Source organism: Trachemys scripta, chromosome 10, assembly GCF_013100865.1.
Source record: "Trachemys scripta elegans isolate TJP31775 chromosome 10, CAS_Tse_1.0, whole genome shotgun sequence".
Taxonomy (NCBI): Eukaryota; Metazoa; Chordata; order Testudines; family Emydidae; genus Trachemys; species Trachemys scripta.
Genome location: NC_048307.1, coordinates 23,937,074 through 23,964,224, shown reverse-complemented (window position 1 = coordinate 23,964,224; position 27,151 = coordinate 23,937,074). Strand labels below are relative to the sequence as shown.

Below are 27,151 nucleotides of genomic sequence, written 5' to 3'. Positions count from 1 at the left end.
AAGCTATAAATATGAAGTATAACTCTGAGATCCTATTGTAATTATGCAAATTGTGGGTCATTAATGGTGGTTTAGAATCTTGATGGCTCCCATTGACTAGGACAATTGGTCGTAAATGGTTTATTTACCTGCATGCCTTCCTGTGTATGTGTGGGCCAACCCAGGAAGAATGGAGACTAGGGGTCTTACAGTGACATGTGACCATGTCACATGATACTGGAATCCATCTTAATCCTTGTACTTTTCCATTGATGAGGTGGGGTGGGGACAAGCACAGACAAAAGATTCCCGCCTTGTGCCAAAACTATAAAAGGGGGTAGAGCAGGATAAAAGGGGAAGCCACTCATGAGAAAATGCCTGCTTACCACCTGAGATGTCTGCTGGATCTAACAAAGACTGTACTGGGGAAAGGATTGGGCCCAGACTAGGAAGGAGTCTAGTCTGTGAAAGAAGCTTATTGGAACATCTCTGAGGGTGAGATATTACCTGTAATCAGTTTCTTAATATATTAGGCTTAGACTTGCGTGTTTTTGTTTTATTTTGCTTTGTGACTTACTTTGTTCTGTCTGTTATTACTTTAAACCACTTAAATCATACTTTTTACTTCTTGAGCTGAAAGTAATGTGGGAGGGGACACAGTTCCTAAGTCAAGGAAGATGGTTTTGCTTATGTCAGACAAATATGGTTCCTGTGGCCAGAGATGGAGCTGCAGTAAGGAATTCCAAGCAGGGAATCATATGACATCATCCCCATATTCTGAGAAATAGTCAAGTAAACATGCAGCATAACAACACTTTGAATGGAGAGTTTATTTAAAAAAAAAATCTAGCCCAACAGCAGTCAGATAATCTTTCCAAACACCAAGGAACAGAATCATTTAATTTTCCAGGAACACTGGGGCAAATTTGACTCCATTGACGTCAGAGGAATTCAACGCCATTTTGATTTCAGTGGAATTATACCAGGAATTAATTTGGCCCATTGTATTTACCAACAGTGAATGAACCCGACCAGAGCTCTAAAAGGAAACAGTCTAATTACTAGGGTACTGGATAGGGAATCAGGAGACCTGAATGTTAGTCCCAGCTTTTCTACTGACCTGCTGTGTAACCCCAGGCAAGGGGTTCATCTCTATTGAGGTGCCTATTTTACCTCCTTATATCTTGTCCATTCATTGATGAAGAAACAGATCATTAATAATTTTGGCATAATAAGGCTGATATCAAATGATATGACTGAGCTAATTTTAAAGTTTCCATAAAGGCATGCTGTTCTCTCCAGAATCTGCTTTAGAAAAGCCAAAATACCAAATGTAAATGTTAAGAAGCCAGCACTGCCCTAGGTGTTTGAAGAAGTCCTTTTATGCATGCTTTAGGGACAAAGATTGTGATCAATTACTACCTATTTCTAGTTAGATAGACAGAAGTCAATTTTCAGCAGTGTGCATAACAGATTAGAGCAGGGACCAAATTCTGTTATAGTTAAATGAAGTTGTGAACTGAATCCACTCAGACCAGTGCGGGAAACAGAACACTTTATTGGCCACAGTGGATGCATATATTCTAATGTGAAAGTACTGTGATGCTGAGCAGCAGCCAAATTATAGGTCATACAGGCAATGCCCTTTTACTGATTGACATTCCATTAGATACCACACACACCGTATTTCTGGAGAAGGGGTGTGTGTGTGTGTGTGTGTGTGTGTGTGTGTGTGTGTATATATGTATGTCAGGAATCATAACTCTGGAAAAGGAAAAGCAATCTGGTATACCAATAGGTATAAAAAGGAGAGAGAGAAAGAGAGAACGATTTGAGTGGTGGATAAATGTATTACTTGCATTACTTAATTCTATTTAAAATATAAGAATATATTGATTTCTCTCTCAAAAATATTTCTATATGTATTTCTATATACTACACCTATAAGTCACATTCATTATCAGCAAAAGAAAACCGTCACAATTCCTATACATGTATTTCTCCCCTTTCTTGTCACATTTGCAAAATACTGGAGAAATTAGGAGGACCGGAACCTGGCTCCTTTCTTTGTTTGTGAATTATTCAGACTCCATTTTTACTATTTTGCCTGGTTCTTTGGAAATTATTCAATTAATAGTTTGTACAAAAATATTTCAGCCTCTAGAGTGCTTAAATTCTTTCCCATAAGCATGGCTTTGAATATTTTTATTTGTGTTGTGTGATTGGCCACTTGAATCTCATGACTTTCTTGCCATTCCCTGACTGGACAATTCCCAATCATACTTGTAGCATACTTGCTCAACTACATCTTGGTACACATCACAGCATCATTCATTACACAACGGATAATTATTTAATGTCCCACCAACCCACTATGCTGAAACCAAATTTCTGAAGGTACCAGATCCAAAGAGATGGTAGCTCTCTAGTGCAAGGAACATGGCATCAGTTCCATGCATACAATAGTACAAGTAACAACATATCAGACCTTTCTGTAGGTTCCCCTGGAGATCTCTGACAAACAATAAATACAGCATATCTTTTATAAAGAGGCTGAAGGGATTAATAAAAAGTATTATTTTGCTACAAGGAAATATATTGGTACTAATTTGGAAAAAAATAATCATCAAAACCATGTACAGTCTAGGAAAAAAGTAGAACGTCTTACTTGTGTAGCGTGTGAGATGGTCGTTCATTCTTCTCTAGTTGTCCATAGCAGCTGGTTTTTGCTTCTGGAATGAAGGAGTACTTTTCCAACATGGCTGATGCAGCTGTGCTGATAATCCCAAGAGCATCCCGCACCCGAGCTTCTAAACTATAGTCCCATTCATCATAGGATGCTGAAATTAGCCCTGAAGGAAATTCCTTGGGAGTGATTTCTGTGTTGCCACTAACCAGGCTGGGGACTATCCAGAAGAAATCATAGCCTGTAAGGCCTAGGGAACGGGCTTCATCAAGAATGTAAACAGCTTCATCCTTGGAACAATAAAGCAGGATAACAGATGAATGAATTTTCTTCAACTGAATCTGGGTCTTGGCATCCCCAATGGCAGTATCAAGTATGATCACATTCTGCATGTCCCAGCCCACAAAACTGTTTTCCACTGTGGTCTTGATGAAACTTATGAAGTCCCGGTATCCAGGAAAGGTGCTGGTCACCAGGGAAAAAACATGCCAGTCATAATCTTGCATCACTTTCAGCATGACAATGGCTTCCTGCTGGATAGAAGCCCCAAACTGGAAGAATGTGGACATCACATCCTAGAATATGCAAAAGACAATGAAAGGTTACTATAATTGGACTGATGTGCAAAGAAGAGAGAGTGTCTGTGTCTTCTGTCCTCTTAAGGCCCATCCTTGTTACCTCTCTAACTTTCAGTGAGTGTGTGAAGTTCAAAGTATCTTTTTTACATTTTACATATAATGCAACCAGGCAGATTTTGCTGTTTTCCTGTAGTCAGTAACACCAACTTTCAGTAATTGCAATGGCTGATTAAATCTTTAGGAAAAATGACATGAGCAGCTAGTTATCTACTAGGGAAATTTCTCAAAGCACTTGAAGATAAACGACATAAGTCAAACTAGTTGTTACTGATGAAGCATATAGATCTCTACACTATTCGAATGAATTAACTCCACCACATTGATGTAGATTTACCAAATCTTATTGTGAAACAGTGTAGTCCAGATGGATTATTTACATGGATTATGAATCAAAAGGAAATCAGCTTTATTGCATATGTATGAAGCAACACTGTACACACAGGCCTGATTTACAGAGGTGCTGAGCTACCACAAATCTCATTTATTTCAATGGGAGCTGTCAGCAGCTCTAAAAATCAGACCCATTGTACTCACATACCCTGCGTTCACTACTCATCACATTACATTCAGGTCACTCTGCCCATCTCAAATTGGAATAGTATTACATCCAGTAATAAAATAATGACTACTGATTTATAATAATGATAACCTAGGAGCGTCTAGCAACATGTTCCAGTCCTCATGAGATTAGTTAAATGGAAGTAAATTTGAAGAATGGCCTTGCATTCTATAACTTGCATCTGTGTGTGTTGTCCTGGTGGACACAACAGCATCCTTAATTTGCCATCAGACACTTTCCTTGAGTTTGCCTTGCTTGGGTTTATATTCTCAGTCACAACATTTGACACAGCCCATTCTATTTTCCTTATGTCTGCCTTTTGTGTTTATATCATCTAACAAAAATTCACTTATATCATCTAACAAAAGACATCCACTTATACCACGATACTTGTGTGTACTTTAAAATAAACTTTTTACAGGCATCTAATATTTCATACATGGACAGGTCATTTTCTAAATTTCTATTTGGATTTTATATTCTAAACTTACACAAATTAAGGTTACTAGATTATCAAAGCATATACCACCAGTTATATAATTTTACTTTATCCCCGGTGGTACAACAGGACATATTTATTTCATTTTCAGACACTGATATTGTGCATAAACCATCATGTTAAATATATATATCGGCTGTTCAAGGCTTCTAACACTATATTTAGAAAAGTGTCAGTCATTACTCTAATTATTAATACAAACATATAGCACAGTTCATCTCAAAGTGCTTTATGAATTCAGCTAAGAACTATTATCTCTATTTTACATATGGGGAAACCGAAGGAGATACTGAAACAGATACATCTATGACCAAAATCACACAGCAAGTTGGTGTTAGAACAAGAATTGAAACTCAGGACCCTTAATGCCCAGTTGTGTACTCGTCCACTGAACTATACTGGCTCCATGCAGAGAACCCTCTGCACAGGTGTTTGAGACTTTTTGTTTGTTAAGGAGGCAAGCAGTGTTATTACGTTTAGAGACTTAAGTACCCAACAGGAGGATTTTTTAGGGCTTAACCCCAATACAAATCCTACCATAGGGTCGAACTATGAAAAAAGCCAACTAGGGCAACAATGTGTGCATCACTGGTGCTAATTAAATCATCTGCCTTGGCAGGTATTGTCATGTCAAAAAGGGTATTGTGACTGCCAGTGCTAGCCTTCCAATAGATTTGGGTAAAATCCAAGTTGATGAATTAAGGACACTATGAGGCATAGTGGGGAAAGAATTAAATATGGGATATTTTACTGCTGACCATTTATACGAGCAATTCCCCAGGGACTCCAATTATAAATCTAAAGAAGTCTTCCTTTCAGGGATACTCACAGCTACGTACAAACTGAGCACATTGAAAATATATTCAGAGTCAGCATTTGACATCACTACACCAAAAGGAATTAAACATCCAAAACCATTTTCATTAATCTCATTTTACATTAGTTTCCAATACAAAGTAAATAACCAAGTGATTAACTATTTGGCGAAATATTACCAAACCAGCAGTTAAATCTAATGCACTCTCTTTGCTTTCTTGTTTTTCAGATTTCTAAACTGTGACTGATATTTTCTTTTATCCTTGGTGTGCTTAGATGCAATGGCAAAAGGACGTTCTATGTACAAATAAAATAGATAAATAATAGCACTTAGAATATGTAAATAGACTTGATGATGAAATCCATCACATCCTTTCACTACATCCCTATGTACCACTCATGACTATAAGCATAATGGAATTGCTTCTCCAAGTGAAGGATCTGTGCAAGGGCCATTGGCTACATAGACTCTGGGGGCACATCAGGGAACTCCAAAGAACAAGGAGACTTACATGAACAGACTATCAGCCACAATACAGCACAGACGGACACTTACAAATGTGTCCCTTTCTAATGTGCACATATAGACCTTCAGAGCCCCAGCTATAATTACTACTGTCACAATCCCTTCCATGGTCATGCATGATTTCAGAAACACTGGGTAGGCCTTTTAACAAATTTTGAACATGACTTGACTTATCCACAGATATTTCAAACAAGCAATTTGCGATTAATAGCATCCAATGGTCCAGCTGATTAAAACAATAATTAAGTGGATAAGATAGAACTTTGCTGCAGAGCATTCAGTGTGTTAGCATTAATGTTGTGGACCAGATCCTCAGCTGCTGTAAATCTACATAACTCCATAGTCTTCACTGGGGATATGTTGATTAATACCAGCTAAGGATCTGGCCAAATGTGCTCTGAATGATTTTTGCCACTACCTTAAAATGGGAGCACGACCTAATAGCACAGTTAAAGAACAACTGAAGACTTACAGCTCAGGATAGCAGTAAGAAGTTGCAGGCAGACACCTTTAAAAATTCAATGGTACCTATAAGAAATATTTATATGCATATAAGGAAAATATTCAGACATTTCATGCACAGGGTTTATTTGGCAAAAGCTATCATTTTGGTGAAGCTGAGAAATTGTAGGCCTAATCCAATAGTCCGTAAACATGCAAAACTCCCCAAAGGGGAGGATCAGGTTCAAAAACCAGATATTGTAGCTTATAGAATTAACTTGACCTTGGCCCATTCATTTCAAATATAAGGGGAGTGTAACTTTAGTTAGTGTCAGAACTATATCATGATTTACTTTCGCTGTTTTAAAACTTTGCACTGGGGAAAGGCCAAGTGAAGTCTGAAGATGGTAAGGGGTGGAATTGTCCCCCGCCCATGCATTACAAATATATGCCACATCTCCTTTTATTACTTCAAGGAGTAAAGACCAGAGAAGCAGGATTTTTAAAAGCATGCTATAGCTTAATCAAGCACATTCCTATCAAAAATATAAAATTGCTGAACATAGGTTGGGCATTTTTGTGGGAACATCAGTAATAGCTCAGTCAGAAACATCTCTGGATAAAATTCAGGCAAACACAGGGAAAACTTCTAGTGGGAGTTTGCAGAATTTGTTATATTTATTGAGTCTGTAAGGGAGACTAGTGCTTTCATAACAGGGCCGACTCCAGCATTTCTGCTGCCACAAGCAAAAAAAAAAAAAAAAAAAGCCGCGATTGGCTGCGGCAGTTCAGCGGCAGGTCCTTCGCTCCTAGAGGGAGTCAGGAGGGACCTGCCGCCCCCGAATTGCCGCAGGTGCCGCCCCTCTCCCTTGGCCGCCCCAAGAACCTGCTTGTTAAGCTGGTGCCTGGAGCCGGCCCTGTTTCATAACATGGGTTCTTTTCACATACTTATCTAATTAACAATAACTAAAGGGATTTTGTAAAGTTTAATTTTACAGCACTCATTCAAGTTTGAAGTTAATACTAATTTTTGTCATTAGTTTTATATATAGCAGAAAATCAAGCAAATGAAAAACACGTTATGGATGAGTTTGAAGAGTCGCTTTTGCACATTGTACAATTCACTTTTCTCTGCTCCTTTATGTTCCTCCAATAAAGGAATATAATGTTTAAAGTTTGTAAGACATGTCACCATCTTGAAACAATGGGAAACAATGTAAAACACCTCTTGCAGAGAAATTCATTTTGGCCACTGAACGTGATCATGTTTTTTTAATTGGTGCACACCTTCTGGGTTTTCACACTGAACAGTTAGTGATTGCTCATACAATGGAAACTAGAGTCCAAGTTAGAGTTTCTGTGCAACTGAAAAGGCTAAGTGAAAAATACTTTTGAGAAAATGAAAGATGGCTGAAAGAGAACATCAGGGAGTACACAGCCTGTTACTGAACCTGGTGACAGACCCAGCCAGACTCATGTCAGATACATGGTGACCCAGCAATGATGGGCTTGGGAACTTGATGAAAGAGCATTGCAAGGCTGCATCCTTCTATAGGATAATTTTCCACTCCCACTGCTGTAGATTGATTGGAGAGGACCATCCCTGCCTTTGTGAAGATCCTTACCTGGGATTTAGGAGGAGGTTGGATCTGTGGACTGTCTCAATGCCTTGAGGAGGCAGTAAAGACCCTGAAGATATAAATTGAGGGAAAGGGACCAGCCAGCTGACCCTTGCAGGTCCAAGAAAGAACTTGGAGAACTGACTGCACCCTAAATTTTAGGAGGGGTTAAAGTCTACTGGGGCACCCCGGCCCATTCCTGAATGAAAGTAATTCCAAGTAGTAAGAGGGAGCTGGGTCAATCCTGGGTCTGGAACTCTTCAATATTTTCAGTAATGATTTGGACAATGGAGTGGAGAGCATGTTTAATAAAATTTGTGGAGGATACTAAGCTGGGAGGGTTACAAACTCTTTGGAGGAGAGAATTAGAGTTCAAAATTACCTTGACAAATTGGAGAATTGGCGATTCAGTAAAGACAAATACAAAGTAAGTCACTTGGGAAGGAAGAACCAAATACACAACTACAAAATGAGGAATAACTGGCTAGGTGGTAGTACTGCTGAGAAGTATCTGGTGGTTATAGTGGATCACAAATTGAATACGCATCAACCATGTGATACAGCCGAAAAAAGACTAATATCATTCTGGGGTGTATTAACAGGAGTGTTGTATATATATATTATCCCACTCTACTCAGCACTACTCTATTCAGCACTGGCGAGACCTCAGCTGGAATACTATGTCCAGTTCTGGGCACTGCTCTTTAGGAAAGGTTTGGACAAACTGGAGAGAGTCCAGAGGAGAGCAACAAAAATGATAAAAAGGTTTAGAAAACCTGACCTCTGAGGAAAGGTTAAAACAAACTGGGCATGTCTTAAGAAAAGACAACTGAGGGGAGACCTCAGTCTTCAAATATGTTAGGGGCTGTTGTAAAGAGGATCACGATAAATTGTTTGCCATGTCCACTGGAGATAGGACGAGAAATAATGGGCTTACTCAGCAGCAAGAAAGATTTAATTAGAAATTAGGAAAAACTTTTAAACTATAAGGGTAGGTAAACTCTGGAATAAGCTTCCAAAGGAGGTTCTGGAATCCCCATCATTTCAGGTTTTTAAGAACATGAGGTTAGACAAACACCGGTCAGGGATGGTCTAGGTTTACTTGTTCCTGCAGGTTGCTGCACTTGATGACTTCAACTGGTCCCTTCCAGCCCTGCATATCTAGGATACTATGAAAGTGAGAGAAATAAATCAGTCCCTTTACAGCAGCTTCTTCTCTATTTCAAGCAATATAGCCAACACCTCAACAAACTTCAGAGTTCATTGAGGACACAATTAAAATTTTGCACATTATGTCCTTTCACTGATAACTTTTCAATCAGTTATTACAAATGTTTGGAGGAGAGTTAATCCCTGTTCAAAAATTGAGAGGACTGCTGCTATGAAGCTGCTCCAGCAAAAGAAAATACACTGCCATTGCCAGCCGTCTGCAGGGAATTAAAACGAGAATCTATTAGAATCCATATTCACAGATGTTCAGGCCCAAGGGGACCATTATGATCTTCTAGACTGACCTCCCGCTAACACAGACTATTGAATTCTTTAACAATGTCAACAATATACCACGTGAGAGAGGAATGGTATATACAATTTATTTGGATTTTCAAAAGGCCTCTGAATAAAGTCCCTCACCAGACACTTATTAAGCAGACCATCGGGTGAGAGTGAACGTTGTGTTGTGGATTAGAAACTATTTAAAAGATAGAAAACAGAGCATAGGGAATATGTGGCCAATTTTCAAAATGGAAGGAGGTTAACAGCAATATGCCCCAAGAGCTATACTAGGACCTGTGCTATTTAATACATTTATTCATGAATTGGAAAAGGGATTAAAAGTGAGGTACCAAAACCTGCAGATTACAAAAGTATTTAAATTAGTCAAATCTCAAAAGGATTTTGAGGCACGTCAGGAGAAACAAAGGTAGGCAGCTAAACATAATGGCATATGAATTAAAAGCAGAGGAGTGAGAGGTATATTGGAAGGAATAGTTTGAACTACTCATAGGTGGTGATGGGTTCTAAGTTAACATACATCTCAGGAGGAAGAGCTAGGTGTCATTGAAGATCATCCACTGACAATATCTATTCATTATGGAGCAATCAAGAAAGCAAACAAATTGTTAAGGAATCCTGAAAAGGGGTGACATTAAAGAGCTTTAAGCATTATTCTCAATCATAGAAAAAATAGAAAGAGACTAACATGTGTACCCTCTTGCTCTCAGAAAGTGAACCTCTACCATTAGGGAAGCTAGAGCCTTACCCATTCGTAAGAAGGTAAACATAAAAACCAGGGTAAAATAAATACACCTTGCAGCCCAATTCTGTGCACTTTTCACAACAGCTTGTGTCGTGGAACAGAAAAACTGTATGAAGAATCTGTGCAGGTTCAGCTGCTACAGTGCTGCAGACACTCAACTGTAAATGGGCACTTTCCAACTGAGGGCTGAAAAGCAGTAGCAGTCGCGGCCACCACTGCACTTCATTAAAAGTGCTCTTAATTAATGAGCTCATGTACAACTAAGGGGAGGTTCAGTGTCACACCTACTGTTTTGGCCTAGATTTACCAAGATCAATTAAACAAGAAAAAAAATATGCTTTTGTGTCAAGAAATCGAGCACTCCTCCTGCTAACAATCTTGGTTAAACAATTGTCCTTCTGTAGTATGCAGTGTCAGAGAGCTGTCACTCAGCTCTGAGCATTCCAGGCCACATAACAACTGTAAATGAACTTAAAACTCAGAAAGGGGGCTTAAAAGTGGACTGTTCTCAGTATCTCAGTAGTGGTGCTGTGGGCATAGTCAATCATCTGGATGAAATATTTGACACTGAAGAATGAACAGATCATATAAAGCATTACTCCTCTCTCTTACCTGGTAAGGTATGGAGTTGGAAAGAAAATTCTATCCAGCGTCAAGCTACTGATTTACAGCTGACATTAGCTGAAGTTACAGAAAGGTTGTTTCATATATTCATTACCACATCAGAAAATTACAAGTAAAAACATCTGAATTAGACAATCTATTTGTGAAGAATTATATATGGGGTCTAAGAGAAGCAGGAGCTGAACTTGAATGTTGCAATCCCCGTAAACACTGTCAAAAACACTTAGACAATGCCATGTTCACACTCAAGTATGCTACAGTCAAGGGTCTGATTTTACTCCTCAAGTTAACACAATCTGCAGCAGACCTCAGTGGCAACAGAATCAGGCCCAAAGGCATTCCTTAAGATAAGTTTTGTCTAAGAGTACTATATGCACTAATGAAAAGGTATGAATATCAGGAATTGAATTACTATAAAAACAAATGTCACTGGACATCAGGTTCACATCTGAAAACATTCTGCCTGAGCTGAATTCCAAAATCTCTCTCATTGCCTTTTTGTAGGGGGTGAAAGAAAATTCAGAACTGTAATTAATCAAGGCTTCTCAATCTGTGCGCACCTTTTATACAAATAACTAAGAAGATTTAATCAAAACTTCCACTAAAAATAAAGCAGCATGAATTTTTTTTTTAAAAGAAATACTATTCTAATATGTAACCAGCAGATTTGTTTAACAAGCGGGTGTGTTTTCCCCAAGCGAACTATTAGCCTTTCAGTCTGGCAGAGGGTGTTTATTACCTTGGGGTATATAATAAGGAGCAGGCCAACACCATCCCCTCAAAAGCAACTTCAGATGCAAATAACTTCTACAGAAGACTAAGACTGTAACAGGGTTCAAAAAAGAACTAGATAAGTTCATGGAAGTTAGGTCTATCAATGGCTATTAGCCAGGATGGGCAGGGACAGTGTCCCTAGCTTCAGTTTGCCAGAAGCTGGGGATGGGTGACAGGGGATGGATCACTTGATGATAACCTGTTCTATTCATTCCCTCTGGGGCACCTGGTTTTGGCCACTGTCAGAAGACAGGATACTGGGCTAGATGGACCTTTGGTCTACCCACTTTGGCCGTTTGTATGTTCTTATGATTTCCCACAAGTACCAAGTACATCAAATTTTGCACCTCAAACTAGCTCAAGGCAAGAGAGGCTTTAAGAATGAGTCATCTAATAAAATCTGACAGTATGAATGTAACCAGTATGCTGAAGAACAACAATGAAGTTAGAAGTTTTATACTAGTGCCCACTGTGGAGTCTTGATTCATCATAGCCCAAAATATGAACTTCCTGAAGAAAAGCTTTGTTTTACATAGTTGGAAAGAGGAATGAAGTCTTTGTTATGTAAAATAAACGTTCCATTACCCTGAGCTAAAGCATCCTCATGAGATGCAGAACTCTCACTTGGGAAGCTGAGGAGATAAAATTCAGATAGATACAGATACATAACAATGACTCTGAAGTGTTCTACGTGCCAAGATGAGACCTAGCCAAGGACATTAACGTTTGATGCTACAGTATGTGATGGATGGTAGGGAAGATAATTATAATGTAGAGATATGCAGATAAAAAATTGTACTACCTGCATCTACTGAATCTACCCACGCAGTCCCACACCTTTTCCTTGACAAATCAATGTTTCAGTGTTGGCATCTCATTTCAGGATGCATAGACTTGCACAGGCAATACTTCTGAGAATAGTGTTATCATACTTCAAGAGACCTTTCAGGCATTATACCCTTTGGGCAAATAGTACTCTGGGCGGAAGCATCTCTGCCCTACATAGATTCATGTTATTTAGAGCTTTATGTGCATAACAAGGATTTTTCTGCTATGAACTATATCTATCATATCAAGTTGAGGAAAGGTAAAATATACACAGGGGTGGTTCTTATTTCTAGCAAAAAAAAATAGAATGTTTCACCTGCAATATGCAGGATGGATACATGACATGAAAACAATGAAGGGAAGCTAGAAATGAACTCAAGCTACCAAGCCTAGATCACAATATTTTCCCATCACATTCATTATTTCTTTACTTAGAAGGTTTAATGAAAAGTTCTAGGGAGGATTACATATGCTATACTGGGTTGGATTTATGGTCTAGCAAATCCAGTACTTTGCTTCCAGTGGTGGACAAAAACTAAAAAGATGATAACTCTTCTTAATGAGCTTAGTCAAATATTTAATACTGTACCCCTTTCAGGAGTCTGATTTGTCTTACATATCCCCAAGTCTCACCTCACTTTACAAATTACTTACTTACAAAATCAGACATAAAATACAAAAGTGTCAGAGCACGCTACTATCAGAAAATTGCTTACTTTCTCAGTTTTACCATATAATTATAAAATAAATTAATTACAATATAAATATTGTACTTACATTTCAGTGTATTGTATATAGAGCAGTATAAACAAGTCATTGTCTGTATGAAATTTTAGTTTGTACTGATTTCACTAGTGCTTTTTACGTAGCCTGTTGTAAAACTAGGCAAATATCTAGATGAGTTGATGTACCCTCTGGAAGACCTCTGTGTATCCCCAGAGCTACATGTACCATTGGCTGAGAACCACTGGAGTAGAGCATTTAGCCTCTAGAAACTATGAAACTCCAGGCCCAGGCCTTATATGACCGCTATACAGCTCCCCTTTGATCCCTTGGCAACAGAGCTGCCTAAGGAACCATCATTCTAGCCCGCAAAAAGGAGGGTTCCATATTGCTTAAGAGCTAATACTGACTTAAGCCAGCTTAAAGTTAAAGCAGTTGATGACATGATGATGAACATACTGCACCCATCCCCAGGTATAGGACAACCCCTCCCCACAAAGATCCCTTCACCCCGTACCCATGAGCAGATCCATCCCTTCTGCACAGAAAGAGGAAGATCCAGTTTACTAAGATGTATTATTCAACTTCATTCAATTATTGCTTATTCATGTAACAGAGAACAGGTAAGCTTGGAAAGCAGTCAAAGCAGTATCACAGAGTCTCCATCAAATGGTATTGGCTGCCACTCGGTTCCTCTTCTAGGCGACTGTTTTCCAATGCTGTATTCAGCATGCAGGCAGCACAGGTCAAATTATGAAATTAAAATTAGAAAAGCAAAAAAATCTAATCTTTAAAAATTCTTATGCCTTTGCCACTCATGTTCTGTCTACGCTTCTAATGTGAAACTACAGCCTAATGTGAAACTGCAGCCACCATTCTGGATGCTTTAGGAGATATTTAAATTCTTTTTTAAACTAAAAGTTAATGAACTGAGATCAGTGTTTTTTTTCTCAGTGGACAAGCATCCATCACCACAATGTGAATATTTGCCTTGTTGGAAGTCTCAGTGAAATGGCAAATATTTAAATGGGCAGAGATCAGATCAGCCACAGAAGGGCCGCTTCTGCTCCCACAGATGTCAATCAGACCACAGATGGCCACTCTAAGTTAGGGTAGATGCATCCAAGCAGAGCCAAAAGCTTCAAAAAGCAATTAACGGTAATACTGGTGTGCCCGTTGCAGGCAGTGGGACAGATCACCACAACACACGCTGCTCATTCCCTTCTGCTGCCCTAGGGCAGTCCTTGCCGGCTTGCCCCTGTGCTACCATCATCACACCGAGCAATTGGAAGGCACCTCAGACAGCTACATTGGTGGGAGTGGGGAGAACAAATATCAACTGAAGTGTGGGAAGATTCATTAATATTTGTAATCTTCTTGCCTGTCGAGAGGACAGATATTGCTATAAAGCAACGCTCACAATATGAATGGTCCTAAATTGCAAAATCCCTGACCCACAACTTGAGCTTCTTGACCCACTGCCTGCTCACAAAGACCATGCTTCCTGTGCAATCTCAGCCAAATGGCTGCCTCTGAAAGGCATTACTTCTGACGATGATCAGCTAGCTCTAACATGTCTACCAGGAAGTTATAAGTTAACCAACACACTGGAGACATCATTAGAACTCAGTAAACAGTCAAAACTTCACAAATATTTTCATGAACAGAAAGCAGAAATTTGGGCTCACTATGATTAGTGGATCATCCACTACTCACAATTATTTAGACAACCACTGGGTATTCATAAAAATATAAGGCATTGATTCTGACAGCTTTTGCAAATTTTAGCATGAATGTTTATTTTTTCTGAAAATTGGGACCAGAAGTCCATTTTTGTTCATTCCTATTTTCCAGTTTAAAAATATTACACAGGACACCAATTGTACACCATAAATATGGAATAATCAAACTAACCCATTTGTAAAGATTATTCATCCAAACTATGCAGCAAATAACAAATAATTTCAAAGAAAACCTCACCTGTCTAATAAAACCCTGATAAAAGATCATTTTCAACAGCTTTTCGATTTCTCAAATATGAAACATTGGAGCTTTTTTTTTTTTTTTTTTTTTTTTTTTTTAAAAAAAAAACAAGAAAAAAAAAAATTTAAAAAAAATTTTCTTTTTTTAAAAATAAAAATTTGGCTTTTTTTTTTTTTTTTTTTTTTTTTTTGTAAAAACAAGACACAGGCTCAGAATAAACAAGCATAAACTAGTATCTTTTAAAATATAAACTTCTTACTAATTGCAGGAATTATTTATCCTCAATTATAGATCATGTTTTTGGCATACTTCACTCTAATAGATTACCTGGCTTTAGTAGAAAAAGCATGAAACCATTCCTACTGAAAGAGGCCCCAACTGAGTCTTTCAAATGACTAAAATCTGAATAGAGAGGCTGTTTCACTCCAATGTTTGAACAATACTGTTACAAATGTGCATTTACAGAATGTGATAATACATTCAGACAGAACGGGTGTGTAAGTGCTAAAATCTGATGTGGTTTTAAAATGAAAAGTGTAGTACAAGAAGGTGTAGAGGCTGATGACATTTAAAACGGCACTCCATTATTGCACTGAGACCAAGCTCCATGTTTCTGTTCTGCTTTGTCCAAAAAAAGTCTCCTATATCAGAAAAGTCATTCATTTTATTATATTGTGTGATCAAACACTCAAACTGCATAGTACATAGTGTAGTTCTGTACACTAATTGCTTCACTATTGTGAAGATAACAGGCTGTGTCATTCCCTCTAATAGATGGGTAGCATTTTTTCCTTTAATTCATGTCCTGGCCAATATGTCTTGTGTACATGTCAGATTTATTAATCCCCAGTCTCGCCACAAAAACAAAATACTCTGAATGAAGAGTAATGACAGAAACATGAAACCAGGTGTCAGGTATAGAACAGCTGGAATATACCATTTGTTGCTTTGTGTGAGGAATTGTTTTCCTTGTAGCATCATCTCAACCACTCTGAGAAACACGGTGGATTTCATGAGCTGGTCATGACCAAACTTCACCTTTGGGCATAGACTGAAGTATAAATAAAAATGGTGAATTAAAAACACCACTTAAGTGTTTAGAGTTGTGTGACAAATGAATGTGGAGAGGGAAATGAATGTCAGCCCATGAAAAGGGACTCAGATTATTATTTGAAAATGAGACAACTAAATCAGCAAGAGGGCCCAACAGAGCCATCACTGAGGTTCCACACCTCTCTTTTTGGAATCTAAATGTATGCTGCTAAATGTTCCCATTAACAGACAAATGAGCAGAAGAGTTTGAACATGCCAAACACTAAACAGGACTGTAGTTTAGTCTGCAGACAGTGAGAGTAAGATTTGCACACAGGGTCTGATTGCATAACCCTTGATGAGGATAGATTCTGGATAGGGTGACCAGATGTCCCGTTTTTAAAGGAACAGTCCCATTTTTGGGGACTTTTTCTTATATATGCACCTATTACTCCCCACCCCCGTCCCGTTTTTTCACAGTTGGTATCTGGTAATCCTAACTCTGGAGTTTAGGATAGACTCTGGAGTCAACTGCCTGTTAGCTAAGGCTGTAGAGCAGACTCATTTCTCTCTCTCTCTTCCTCCCCTCCCCCCCCACTAGATGGGACAACACCCAGGAGGAGTGTGAGTTACACACTCCAGTATGATTAAGGATTCCACAATGTAGTATAATAGGCAGTTAGTTATTCAGCAATTCAGATGTGCACCATAGTTTCATAACCCTCACCACACACACACACACAAAAAAAAAAAATCTAATTTCAAGCTGTTTCAGAAAACTTGGATGAGAGTAGATAAGAGGACCTGAAACTATTGTAAAAGCTAAAATTTATATTACTTACCATCAGTCCAATTGAGAGAGATCAGACAAATCGCATTTAGAATTCTTCAAAAGCTGCCTTTAAAAAAAAGCTTAAATGAGATGGCTTAAGACACTTTCAGGATATTAATTGTGTCCTCACTGAGGGGTAGCTCTGCAGGTAGAGAATCAGTATACAAAGTTTTTATTCTCTTAATTGCCTCAGCCGTGTCTATTTCATTAACAGACTTTCATCCACATTTACATTTTTGGCTAAATTCTGGCAAGTGGTCATTTTGTGTGCACAAGAAAAAACAGAATAAGTTTGTCAAGCAGAAAATGTGGCATGAGGACATGGTCACTTCTCTGAGAGTACATGCAGCATAGAAAGAATGGATGTGGGCTGGCCAAGGTTTGGTTAAAAGTGACTGTGGTCCATGTACAAGGTAGCATATCAATTAACCCTGAAAATTAAATGGGTGGTACATGTAGGATAAAGTACTCTCCCTCTTAGACGGAATAATTTTCCATACATGAAAGAAGCCCGCAAATCTGCATGTCATGTGGTTTTCAATGCCACCTCTCTGCACAAAGACAGAGAGTTGGTCTGTCTGCTGGGATCTTGGCATAAATATTTTGCTATATAGAATAGGCTTATCACCAAAAAATGGTCCTTTGTTTTCTTTCATTCCCGCTGGCCTAGATTAGCAGAAAAAATGAATTAAAACAGCAATACAAATTATCCAGGGTATGTGCAATACCATTTTGAAATTAGCATCCAAAAATGCGATTGGTAATATGAGGGACCTATTTATAATTAATTATGAAATGTCTCATTTAAATAGAAGTTTCTGTAAGTGATGTTCGTAATTATTGCACTTTTGCTTTAGTGTTCTTGTATTAGCTATACCTTCTTGACAGAGGCAATTGGAAAGCACCCTTCGCTAGCAATTTCACTAATGCTTAAATAGTCACGCTCTCCTAAATAAAATGGTTTTATTTTTAAACCTCATACAACCAAAGTGACAATTCTTAGGAGCAATCCTGCCTCCGCTCTGGGAAACTAGAGGACCTTTTCTGTAGCAAAACATGTGTTTCTGCAGCATGGGAGCTTGCCCAGGAAATGCATAATCCTACACATGCTAGTCAGCCCAGCTGCACAGAAGGTAGGCTACTGCACAGCAAGGATACGGAAGCAAGGCTGGCCAACACAGGGTGCAGTTGGTGAATTTACCTCTGTGTGGATGAACTGGTCATTCCCTCCATACATTTAAAGAATGGCATGGGGAGAACAGGCACCATGGAGGCTATTTTAGCAGCTCCAGGGCACTCTGCAGCATGGGGATGGAGGATTCCATCCTGTCAAGCCCCAGCTAAACTCCCGAGTGCACAGTCTGACTGTCTTGGCTGTGCTGTGGTACAGAACTTGGGCCTCAGCCTCCACTGATAAGAATGGTTATTAGAAACCTCAGTGCAACCCATATATTCTGCTACCTTCGGTTCCTGCCTCAATACAGTGATGCACAGGGTGAAACTGTCCACTAAGTTCTGTTTTAAGGAGCACACTGCAGCAATGGCCAAGCTGGTAAGCAGCAGAGTTTGCATATTTGGTGATTCAGTGGCTAACACGCATTTTACCTTCTTAGGATCATGCAGACATTTTCAAACATCTTTGGAATGTGCTTCAGACTGGTACCAACCTGACAGATCCATTATCAAGTCTTCAGAATTTGTACTTCAAGTTTTACATAGAACAAAATCAGTTCTCATTTATTTAACTTTCATTCACAAATTATATAAAACCATCCAGCTAATATTGAGAACTGCCGTAATACCTGAGGCCTAGCAGGCCTACTTTGTTAGCCTGACTGGTGAAAAGTTGGTAAAGTTTCATGAATTGTCACAATGATCGGTTATATAAAACTGCTTAAGAACAGATGTGAGAAGGAGACAGAAAAGATAGGATTAATTATATTAGAAAGGGTCTACTGGTACCAGTCAAAGACTGTGTTAAGATTATGATGTAAACAAAAGGAGCAGAGGATTTGAAGTCAATGAACCAAAATAGATGTCAGAAAGTAGGCTTAATTGATGGACAAAATAACGAGAGTATAGATTATAAAAAAGAAAGGCTTTAGTAGGGAGATAATTTTTACCATCAGTCTGGCTCTGGTGGAAGGATTATTGCTGTGACACCAGACCTTGGATACCAGAGAGATGAGCCAGAGCAACGGCTGTCATGATCTAGGTTCCCTGCAAACTGCACGGCAACACAGCAGGCTATTTAGGGCCATGTAGAACTGCCACAGTGAGGGAGAGGAGCCCCTCCCCCAGCCCAGGCCCCACCTGAGCTGCTGCAGCAGGAGAGGCGCCCCTCCCACCAAGTCCAGGAGCTGCTGCAAGGAGAGAGAGCTGGGGGGAGTCCTTGCTCCCTGCCATAGCCCCAGGGCAGCCTGCACCCTAAACCCCTCATCTCCAGCCCCACCCCAGAGCCTGCACCCCCATCCAGAGCCTCCCTCCTCCCCACCCCCTGCACACCAACCCTCTGCCTCTCATCCCCAGCCCCACTCCTTGAGCCCGCACCCCCCGCATCCCAACCCAGCCCTGAGCCCTCTCCCTCACTCTGAACCCCTTGGCCCCACCCCGCCACATGAATTTTGTTATGTGCACCAATATGAAGGTCATGTGTGTAGCGGGGTGGACACCCGCTCCTGCCCTGAAGGGCTTGAAATCAGCCCTGAAAGAGGGCTGCAGTGGTAAAAGCAGCCCTGGAGAGGGCTGCAGCTCTAAAAGCTGGGCTGATTGGGGAAGCAGCCGCAGCTGGGCCATGCCCCAATCAGGCCTCAGCTGGCCCTATATAAGCGGCTGGGAGCCAGGAGCTCAGTAGTCTCTCTCTGCCCTCAGAGAGAGAAGGGCCTGGCTTCAGGGAGCTTTACCACACACCTAGATTGGGAGCAGGGCTGGGGAAGGGCCAGAGGAGCTGGGAGCTCCAGTCTAGGAAACCCCCAGACCTGGTAAGGCCTATTAGGTGCTGGGTTGCAGGGGGCAGCCCATGGGTAGGCAGAGGCAGCAGGTCTGAACCCCTTTGCCTGTGATGAGTGGCTGATACTGCAGACACTGCCCCAGTGAATGGGGGCTAGATGGAGACTGGGCAGTAGCTAAGACTGAGGCGAAGTGGGGATAGTGGGTGGGGGTTCCCCTGGGAGGGGGAGACCCAGAACTGTGGGGCACTGCCAGGGGGCAGCACCCAGAGAAAGGGGTACCGGGGTCCTGAGAGGGACATGGGGCCAGTGGCAAGGCGGATCACCGGCCTGCAGAGGGCATGCCAAGGCTGGCAGAGCTAATTCCTGAGATGACCAGCAGGAGATGCTGCTGGGTGAGTCTGCACATTGTTACAATGTGTCACTCATCACCTCCATATTGGTCCACATAACAAAATTCATTCTGCACATGGATGGGAAAAATTAGATTGGACACTGGTCAGGACTGACCTACCAGCCCAAAGCATCCATCTGAGACTGACCCGTCAGCCTGTATTCTGAAATCAACAAAAACTGTATTTCCCGCATCTTTACTGTGCTCTCTCTTCTGTCCAGTCTGTCTCTATATGTTTTGTCTAAAGCAGGAAAGTGACTATTTGACTGAACAAGAGACTTTAACCAATATTCACTTCTCCCAAAAGGGACTTTGTTTGACATAAACAATCAATTGCTGTTTCAATGCTCTTTACCTTGTTTTGATTCTTTTCCTTTAGTACGTTGACATCAATACATTTCCTATGTTTGGCATTAATTTTGTAGTTTGTTTCCCATGGTACTAAGAAGGCTAAGGTTTCTGTATACCAAACCTCAGACTGTGCTTAACTCTGTTTAATGTTGAACAGTGGCTGGGTTATGTTAACACCTTTAGTTTATATATTCCATCTAAATTAATACAACAGGAATCTTGAAATGTTTGGTTCAAAAAAGCTCTAAAAAAAACCAAGAAACTTTTTTTTTTTTAAAACACCTGACCCAGAACTCTTACCCCAAACCTCAGCAAGAACATTGACTTACCCAACCTTCAACAGTCTCAGATCTGACCCTATTTCCAGAGACTTGATGGCTATTTTATTTAAGTTATATATGATAAAGAACATCCGTGCACATATTCCCATACTTCCTCTAGCAGATGGGAAACCTTCCAACTCCTGAGACGTTATCTGGCCTATTTCGATTTCACCCGTAAAAGACAAACTTTTGTATTTCTCCAAATGGATCCAGAATGTTAAAAAGAAGTGTAGGTTTTGGTTCGATTCGGGCCTCATGTTGCAGTTCAAAAATGTTCACTTACCAACAAACGTTGGCATGTGATTATAATTTCAGATATTTCTAATTGTATGCATTGATAAGCATAGAGCAGAAATTATATCAGCTTCCCGCTAAAACAGACTTTCTTATTCAGTACTTTAAATTGCAAAGTGACATGCACTCCCTTATGAACTTATAATAGCGGATTTATACTTTTCATTCTTGATGTTGAGCTGTGGGATTAAGGGACTATTGCTTGGAACTGTTTAAATGTATGTTACTCCCTGAGAACATAACTGAACTTTTCACTTCAGTTTTGCATTTTTTGTGTAATACATTTTTCACAAGTAATTTGTTACCCACTTTTTTTTGTTTTCTCACCTATAATTGCCCTGAACTCTCACTGAATAACACTTTCATATCAATGAGTATTAGCATCATTTTATTTTTTTTTAAATAAGCATCTTCATGGCATGTTTCAAAGAGGCAGCATCAGCCCACTGTATCCTCAGTGAGAGGACACAGTTTTCTTTCATTGAGTTTTCTAAGTGAATTGTACAGTGGACACCAGGGAACTTTTGGTCAGCATAGATTTGCATACCATGTGCCAGAGAATTTTAATATCGATGCACATGTAAAGTCAAATGGCAGGGAAGGGGGAGAGAACAGCATTTACCACTAAGCAAATAAAAAAAAAAAAGCTCAAACAGCACTGCTATTAAGACAGTTAGCTCACAAGATGGATACAATCTCCCAAAGCACTGGTGATGAGTGCAATGTAATTAGTTAGGTCAATTTCACAGACACTATTTAGTTACTTTTGCATTGAATTCAAGAAGCAAGGTGGATGTGCACAGTCAGATGCAGGAGATGTAAACAGGAGAGTGGAGATTGTGCTGTTACCAAAATCCACAGAAATCATTTGTTCCTTGATCAAATTCTTCTTCCCTCTCCCAAATGTACATAATATAGTTCATCTTCACCCCATCTTGTCCCAACCGTCTCTTGTCCATATTCTTCTCTGTCCCTCTTGCTTCTTTAGCTACATCAGGAAACTAAAAAATTCCAATAGTGACCATACAAGCATTTCCTTCTTGAATGACAGTTATTGAATGACTGTTTGAGTTCTTCTATACCTTCAGCAGCAGCAAAGAATTCATCATGAATTACTGAATCCATAGTAAATGATGTCTTACTAAATAGCTGATGACTGACTGGAGGAACTGAGGGTCCAAGGCAAAGCCAAGGGTCATTACCTCTTTAGTCATTAAAAACCTGGATATCAGACTGTATTGGTATTATACAGCTCCCTTTATTAAAATGTTACATGAAATTATTTAAGTTACAATTGGGGGTGGGAGGGAAGAGAGAATATTTATTTCTAGTTCACATGGTATATTAGCCCTAAGGACTTACATCACCAGTAGTTTACCACTGGACCCAATTAAAGTGCTGAAATTAGAACACTGAGCTAGACTGAATTTGGAAGACTTTTAATAAAGTTAATAATTAGTGTCAAAGCATTTCACATTTTCTTTTCAGTACCCAGATTACCTCTTGAGTTTGATATTTCCCCTTTTTAATATGAACCCAAAGCCCGCTTAGCTCCCAAATTCCTACCCATTTAACTCACTGCTTTCCAAGTTTCCGTGCCACTTGCACCTAAGACTTGCCAAGGCTATTTAAAGTTAATGAAGGTGGATGGGCTGAAAGTCTCTTCAGGCTACAGTTCTTCCTCATTGCTTTCATCCCTGTCTCTCATGTCAGTAATATTCTATGTACTGATAGAATTTCAGCCTAGATTTACTACACATGCACATAAGCAGATTAATGAAATACTACAGAAAGGAGTAGTGAATTACATAACACATAATGCAGCTCAGGCATACAATACACGCATAAGAATCTAGAGATGTTCTTTCCCTAGTGGTGTTTAAGGAACTAAAATCTTCATCAGTTTTTAGGATTGTTTCTCTCCCTGTCTACAAAGCACCAAAAAAGAAGACTTCCTAATCAGACTTCTTGGATCCAAAGTCCCAAATTGAATTCAGTGAGAGTCATCATGGGCTTTGGACCATGTTTCTCTAAAATGCAGAGAGCTTTTTCTTCCATGATCAGTGGATCACCATCACTGTACCATCATATGATCTCTTAGGTTCTTTGGCCAGGTCACTGTAGTCCTCCCCTTCCCGTACATCAAAGGCCTTCCTTTCAAACAGTCTCAGGCAGTATTCTCATTCACTGCCCCAATGGTGTCACTTCCCCAGTGGCTAATAGGGGAACCCAGGCCTGTCTACTGCTCCCGATTCCAGCCTAGGGACTCTGTACCTGGCAACTGTGCTTTTCCTGGACTCCTTCCTCCGTCTCTGCATGTACAAGCTCAAACTCCCTCCTTCTGTAGATTATTGAACTTCATAGTCTCAAACATCCCTCCCTACTCCCAAAGAGTGACAACAGACTATTTCCCCGTGTTAGAGCAAAGGTCAACTACTCGCCTATTATCCCAGCTGTTCCCCATGGCCATAGCCCCGTTTCCCGGATATATGTATAGCAAGACAATCAATCAAGGAAGTCGTACATATGCATCCTGAAGACCCCCAGAAGAATAATCAATCAAGGAGGTCCAACAGATGTATCCTATTTACCCCTAGAAAGGAATTTAAAAATTCCATAGGTTAGCAGAATGTATGCACGCTAAGTTGTTTGTTACTGGGTATAAAAAGGCCTGCTTTGCGCTTGTAAGGTGTGTCTCTCTCTTTGGCACTAGCCGAGGGGAGCACCCACTCAGCTGACTGATCAATAAAGAACTTGAAGCCATCTTCTAGACTCCCGTGCCTCCTTGGGGTAATTGGGCAGCTCCAGGGGGAAACGAGCCCATTTGGCTAACACCCGCAGTCCCTTTTTTTGTTGCCAGCTCCCTGCCTTTATACTAGCCCAGCCCACACTTGCTCATCTGACCTTCATCTCAGCCCAAATCTCTCATGTGTGGTCTATCGCACTATTTGACCCTTTCTCAGTTCCTTAACCTTTTTGAGAATGGTGTGGGGTGAACACCCTTTCACACTCTGGTAAAAACATATTGTTTCCCGTGCGATGCATTAGAGTCCCCAAGTAAAATGCAATTCTGACACCTTTATGGCCTCCTTGAGGACACCACACTTAGATCTCAGACCTCTAGCCATCACCTTTCTCGGGGCAGAATCCCAATATTTGCTCTCTCCATACCAGGGTCTAAGGCTGCAGACTCCTGCACTTCACTATGATCACCTCAAGTAAGTCTGACTTCAGTTCAGCACCCGCATTTCCACTCTCAGGAGCAATAGCAGGATTATTTATTGACTAGCTAGCTTGCATAAGGCAAAGTACCATCTATTCAGAACAAAAACATTAAGAGAGAAAACAGCTTAAAAATAATGAACAGTTTATATGCATGCCTGGCTTACCAGGTGGTCACCCATCCTTCCACCTGGAGAACCTGGCATGTTTAAAATGATTCAGACCCTCTGAAAGGGTCTGTCTCTGATCACAGACTAATGGGTCTCAGTCCTTTGAGTGTGAATGACCCTCTCCCCAGGTCAGAGCTAATATATTATACTAGTTTCAAGTCCTTCTTCTTCTGAGGCCTCTTCAACCAGGTCAAACCAGTCTATCCTATTTTCCCAAAGGGATCAAACGTAAAAAAAAAAAGTGTTACCTGCATTGTTTCAGTATTGCAGATTGATTACTCCCCATTAATTACTCCCCATCCAGTTTTAGGTAAAGTTTGAGATTCATCCTAAAACTTCTATTTTATTTAAAGGCTCACAGCATTTTAGGTGGTGAGCCAATGGAAAATTTACCACTGTAAAACATCCACTTCTGATAATAGAATGCAAGTACCCATCTCTTAAATTTGTGACAAATTATGCAAGCCTCTTCTGTCAGACTTTAATCTAAGTGACTGGCTAATTTCTAGATCTAGACCCCATTAGAAATTGCATGGCAACACGCTTCTGTGAGAGAGCTACTTGAAACTAAATTTTATCAGGAAAATTACTTTTACATTAATGGCATGGAAGAATAGTTTCTCTCATTTTGCTGATTTGTGGAATGCATTTTCTTCTGTCATTAAAAGGCTATGGATAGAAATCAGTGGTTTCTCCCCTCTCCCCTCCCCCCCCCACAAATAATGAAAAGGAAATTAAATTCCTACCCTTTTAAATGAGTCATTTCACTTAGAAAAGGGAGAGCGTCACAGCTCCTGAATGATCCATGTTACATGGGTCAGACCCTCATTTGAAACAAATGGCAGCTAGTTGGGCTTCTGTGACAATATTTCCCTTTGCAGGGGAGCCTCAATGCCACTGCTGAGCCCTGGTGGAGGTTTTTGGAGCGCTTGAATCCTTAAATTTATTTTATACATAGGCATTTCTACACAATGGATCACTATAGCATATGAGTGCTTCATAAACCTTAACGAGTTTATCCCAAACACCACCCCCAGGAAGCAATAGTATCCCACAGAGCTGCAGGGGGGGAGGGAGGGGGCAATTTGCCCCGGGCCCCGCAGGGGCCCCATGAGCCCTGGCCCAGCAGCAGTCCAGGTCTTCGAAGTACTGAAGGGCCTCCCCGCCACCGAAATGCCGCCGAAGACCCAGACCGCTGCAGCTCCCCCGCTTTGCCCCAGGCCCCCTGAATCCTCTGGGTGGTCCTGGAATCCCAATGGCAAAGAAGAGAAACTTAGGCACACAATAAGGGCACGTCTTCACTGGCAACGGTAAAGCACTGCCACAGTCGTGGCATGAAAAACCCACATCCACGAGGGCGTAGCTACCAGCGTTGGTGCACTGTCTATACTGGCATGTTACAGCGCTGAAACTTGCAGTGCTTGGGGGGGTGGGAGGGTGTGTTTTTTCATACCCCTGAGCAAGTAAGTTGCAGCGCTGTAAAGTGCCAGTGTAGACAAGCCGTAAGTGACTTGTGTATCACACCGGGAGTTTGTGGCCGAGCCAGAATTGAACCAAGCTTCATTCCTAGGGAAGTATTTTAACCACAAGACCAGCTGCTGCAACCTCCTCCTTTCTTGCCTCACCATGTCTTACCTCTCCACCTTTCACTCCATCCCAAACCATCAAAAGTCATCTTCCTCTCGATGATGCTGCAGTAACAAACAGAGGAGTGCCTGTGTTGTTGCTCGGTGACCCATAATGGGAAAATTCTAACTTCCCCTGACCACGATTGAAACCTACCCCCCCATCTATTTCAATTCCGTTTACTAGGGCTTCTCACAGGACACAGGATGTGACCAATAGTGCATCATAAATCAATGCTTTAACTTGATCAGCAGCAAATATTGCACTCAAAGAGATGGTTAAAGTTACTTTAGTAATAGCAGTCTCAGGAATGGGTATCTGTTTCTTGTAGAATTAAGATAAATATCCAGACTGGAATTGCCAAGTAGAAGCAAATTGTTTAGCAAGCAGAACTTTCCGACATCCTATTCTTCTTAACTGAAGAAAAGAGTGACACTGATTAGATTATATTGATCATGAGAGTAGCTCATCCTAAAGGGTATTATTTGTTGCAATTAGATGTAAGGCTCTCCTGTCACCAGAATTCTATTAGATTAGTCTGTCTAGACCACCATGTCCCAGTCTTGCCAAATTGTCATCATCTATCAAGTATGAAAGAAAGAAAACTTGTTTTCGGTAATCCCATGTCATTCCCATCCCTGCACCGCTAAGAAAATGGACTCCTGGCTAACCAGATATTTTAATTAAAGCTGCATATGCATAGTAGCTGCCACCCAGATGCACACCTCCTGCTCCAAAAAGTAATCAAAGCCATATCCTGTGAGCCAGCCTCAGGAGGCTTGGTTACGGAGATGGTTCTCTAGGGAACACCACTAATTTAAATGATGCTTTAAAAATAAAAACAGAGATTGGGGAGGGGGGAAGGCGGGTGAAGAGGATATTTAGGTTCCCCCCAGCGCGCACACACCCTCCTGCTGCAGCTGTGGAGCTCAGGTGCTTGTTCCGTTCAAGCCTTGAAATCAGATTTACAGTTTCCCTTTCCAAGGGAAAGACCTAGAAACTTATGA

The 27,151-nt window shown here is 40.5% G+C and overlaps 1 protein-coding gene across 1 annotated transcript in view; it reads right to left on the bottom strand.

Moving 5' to 3' along the window:
* Positions 1 to 27,151, bottom strand: part of GRIN2A (glutamate ionotropic receptor NMDA type subunit 2A) — a 302,724-nt gene that overhangs the window by 140,085 nt on the left and 135,488 nt on the right. Inside the window, exon 3 of the mRNA XM_034784000.1 lies at positions 2,648 to 3,240. Within this exon, the coding sequence (XP_034639891.1) occupies positions 2,648 to 3,240 (593 nt within the window). The remainder of the gene's footprint in view (positions 1 to 2,647; positions 3,241 to 27,151) is intronic.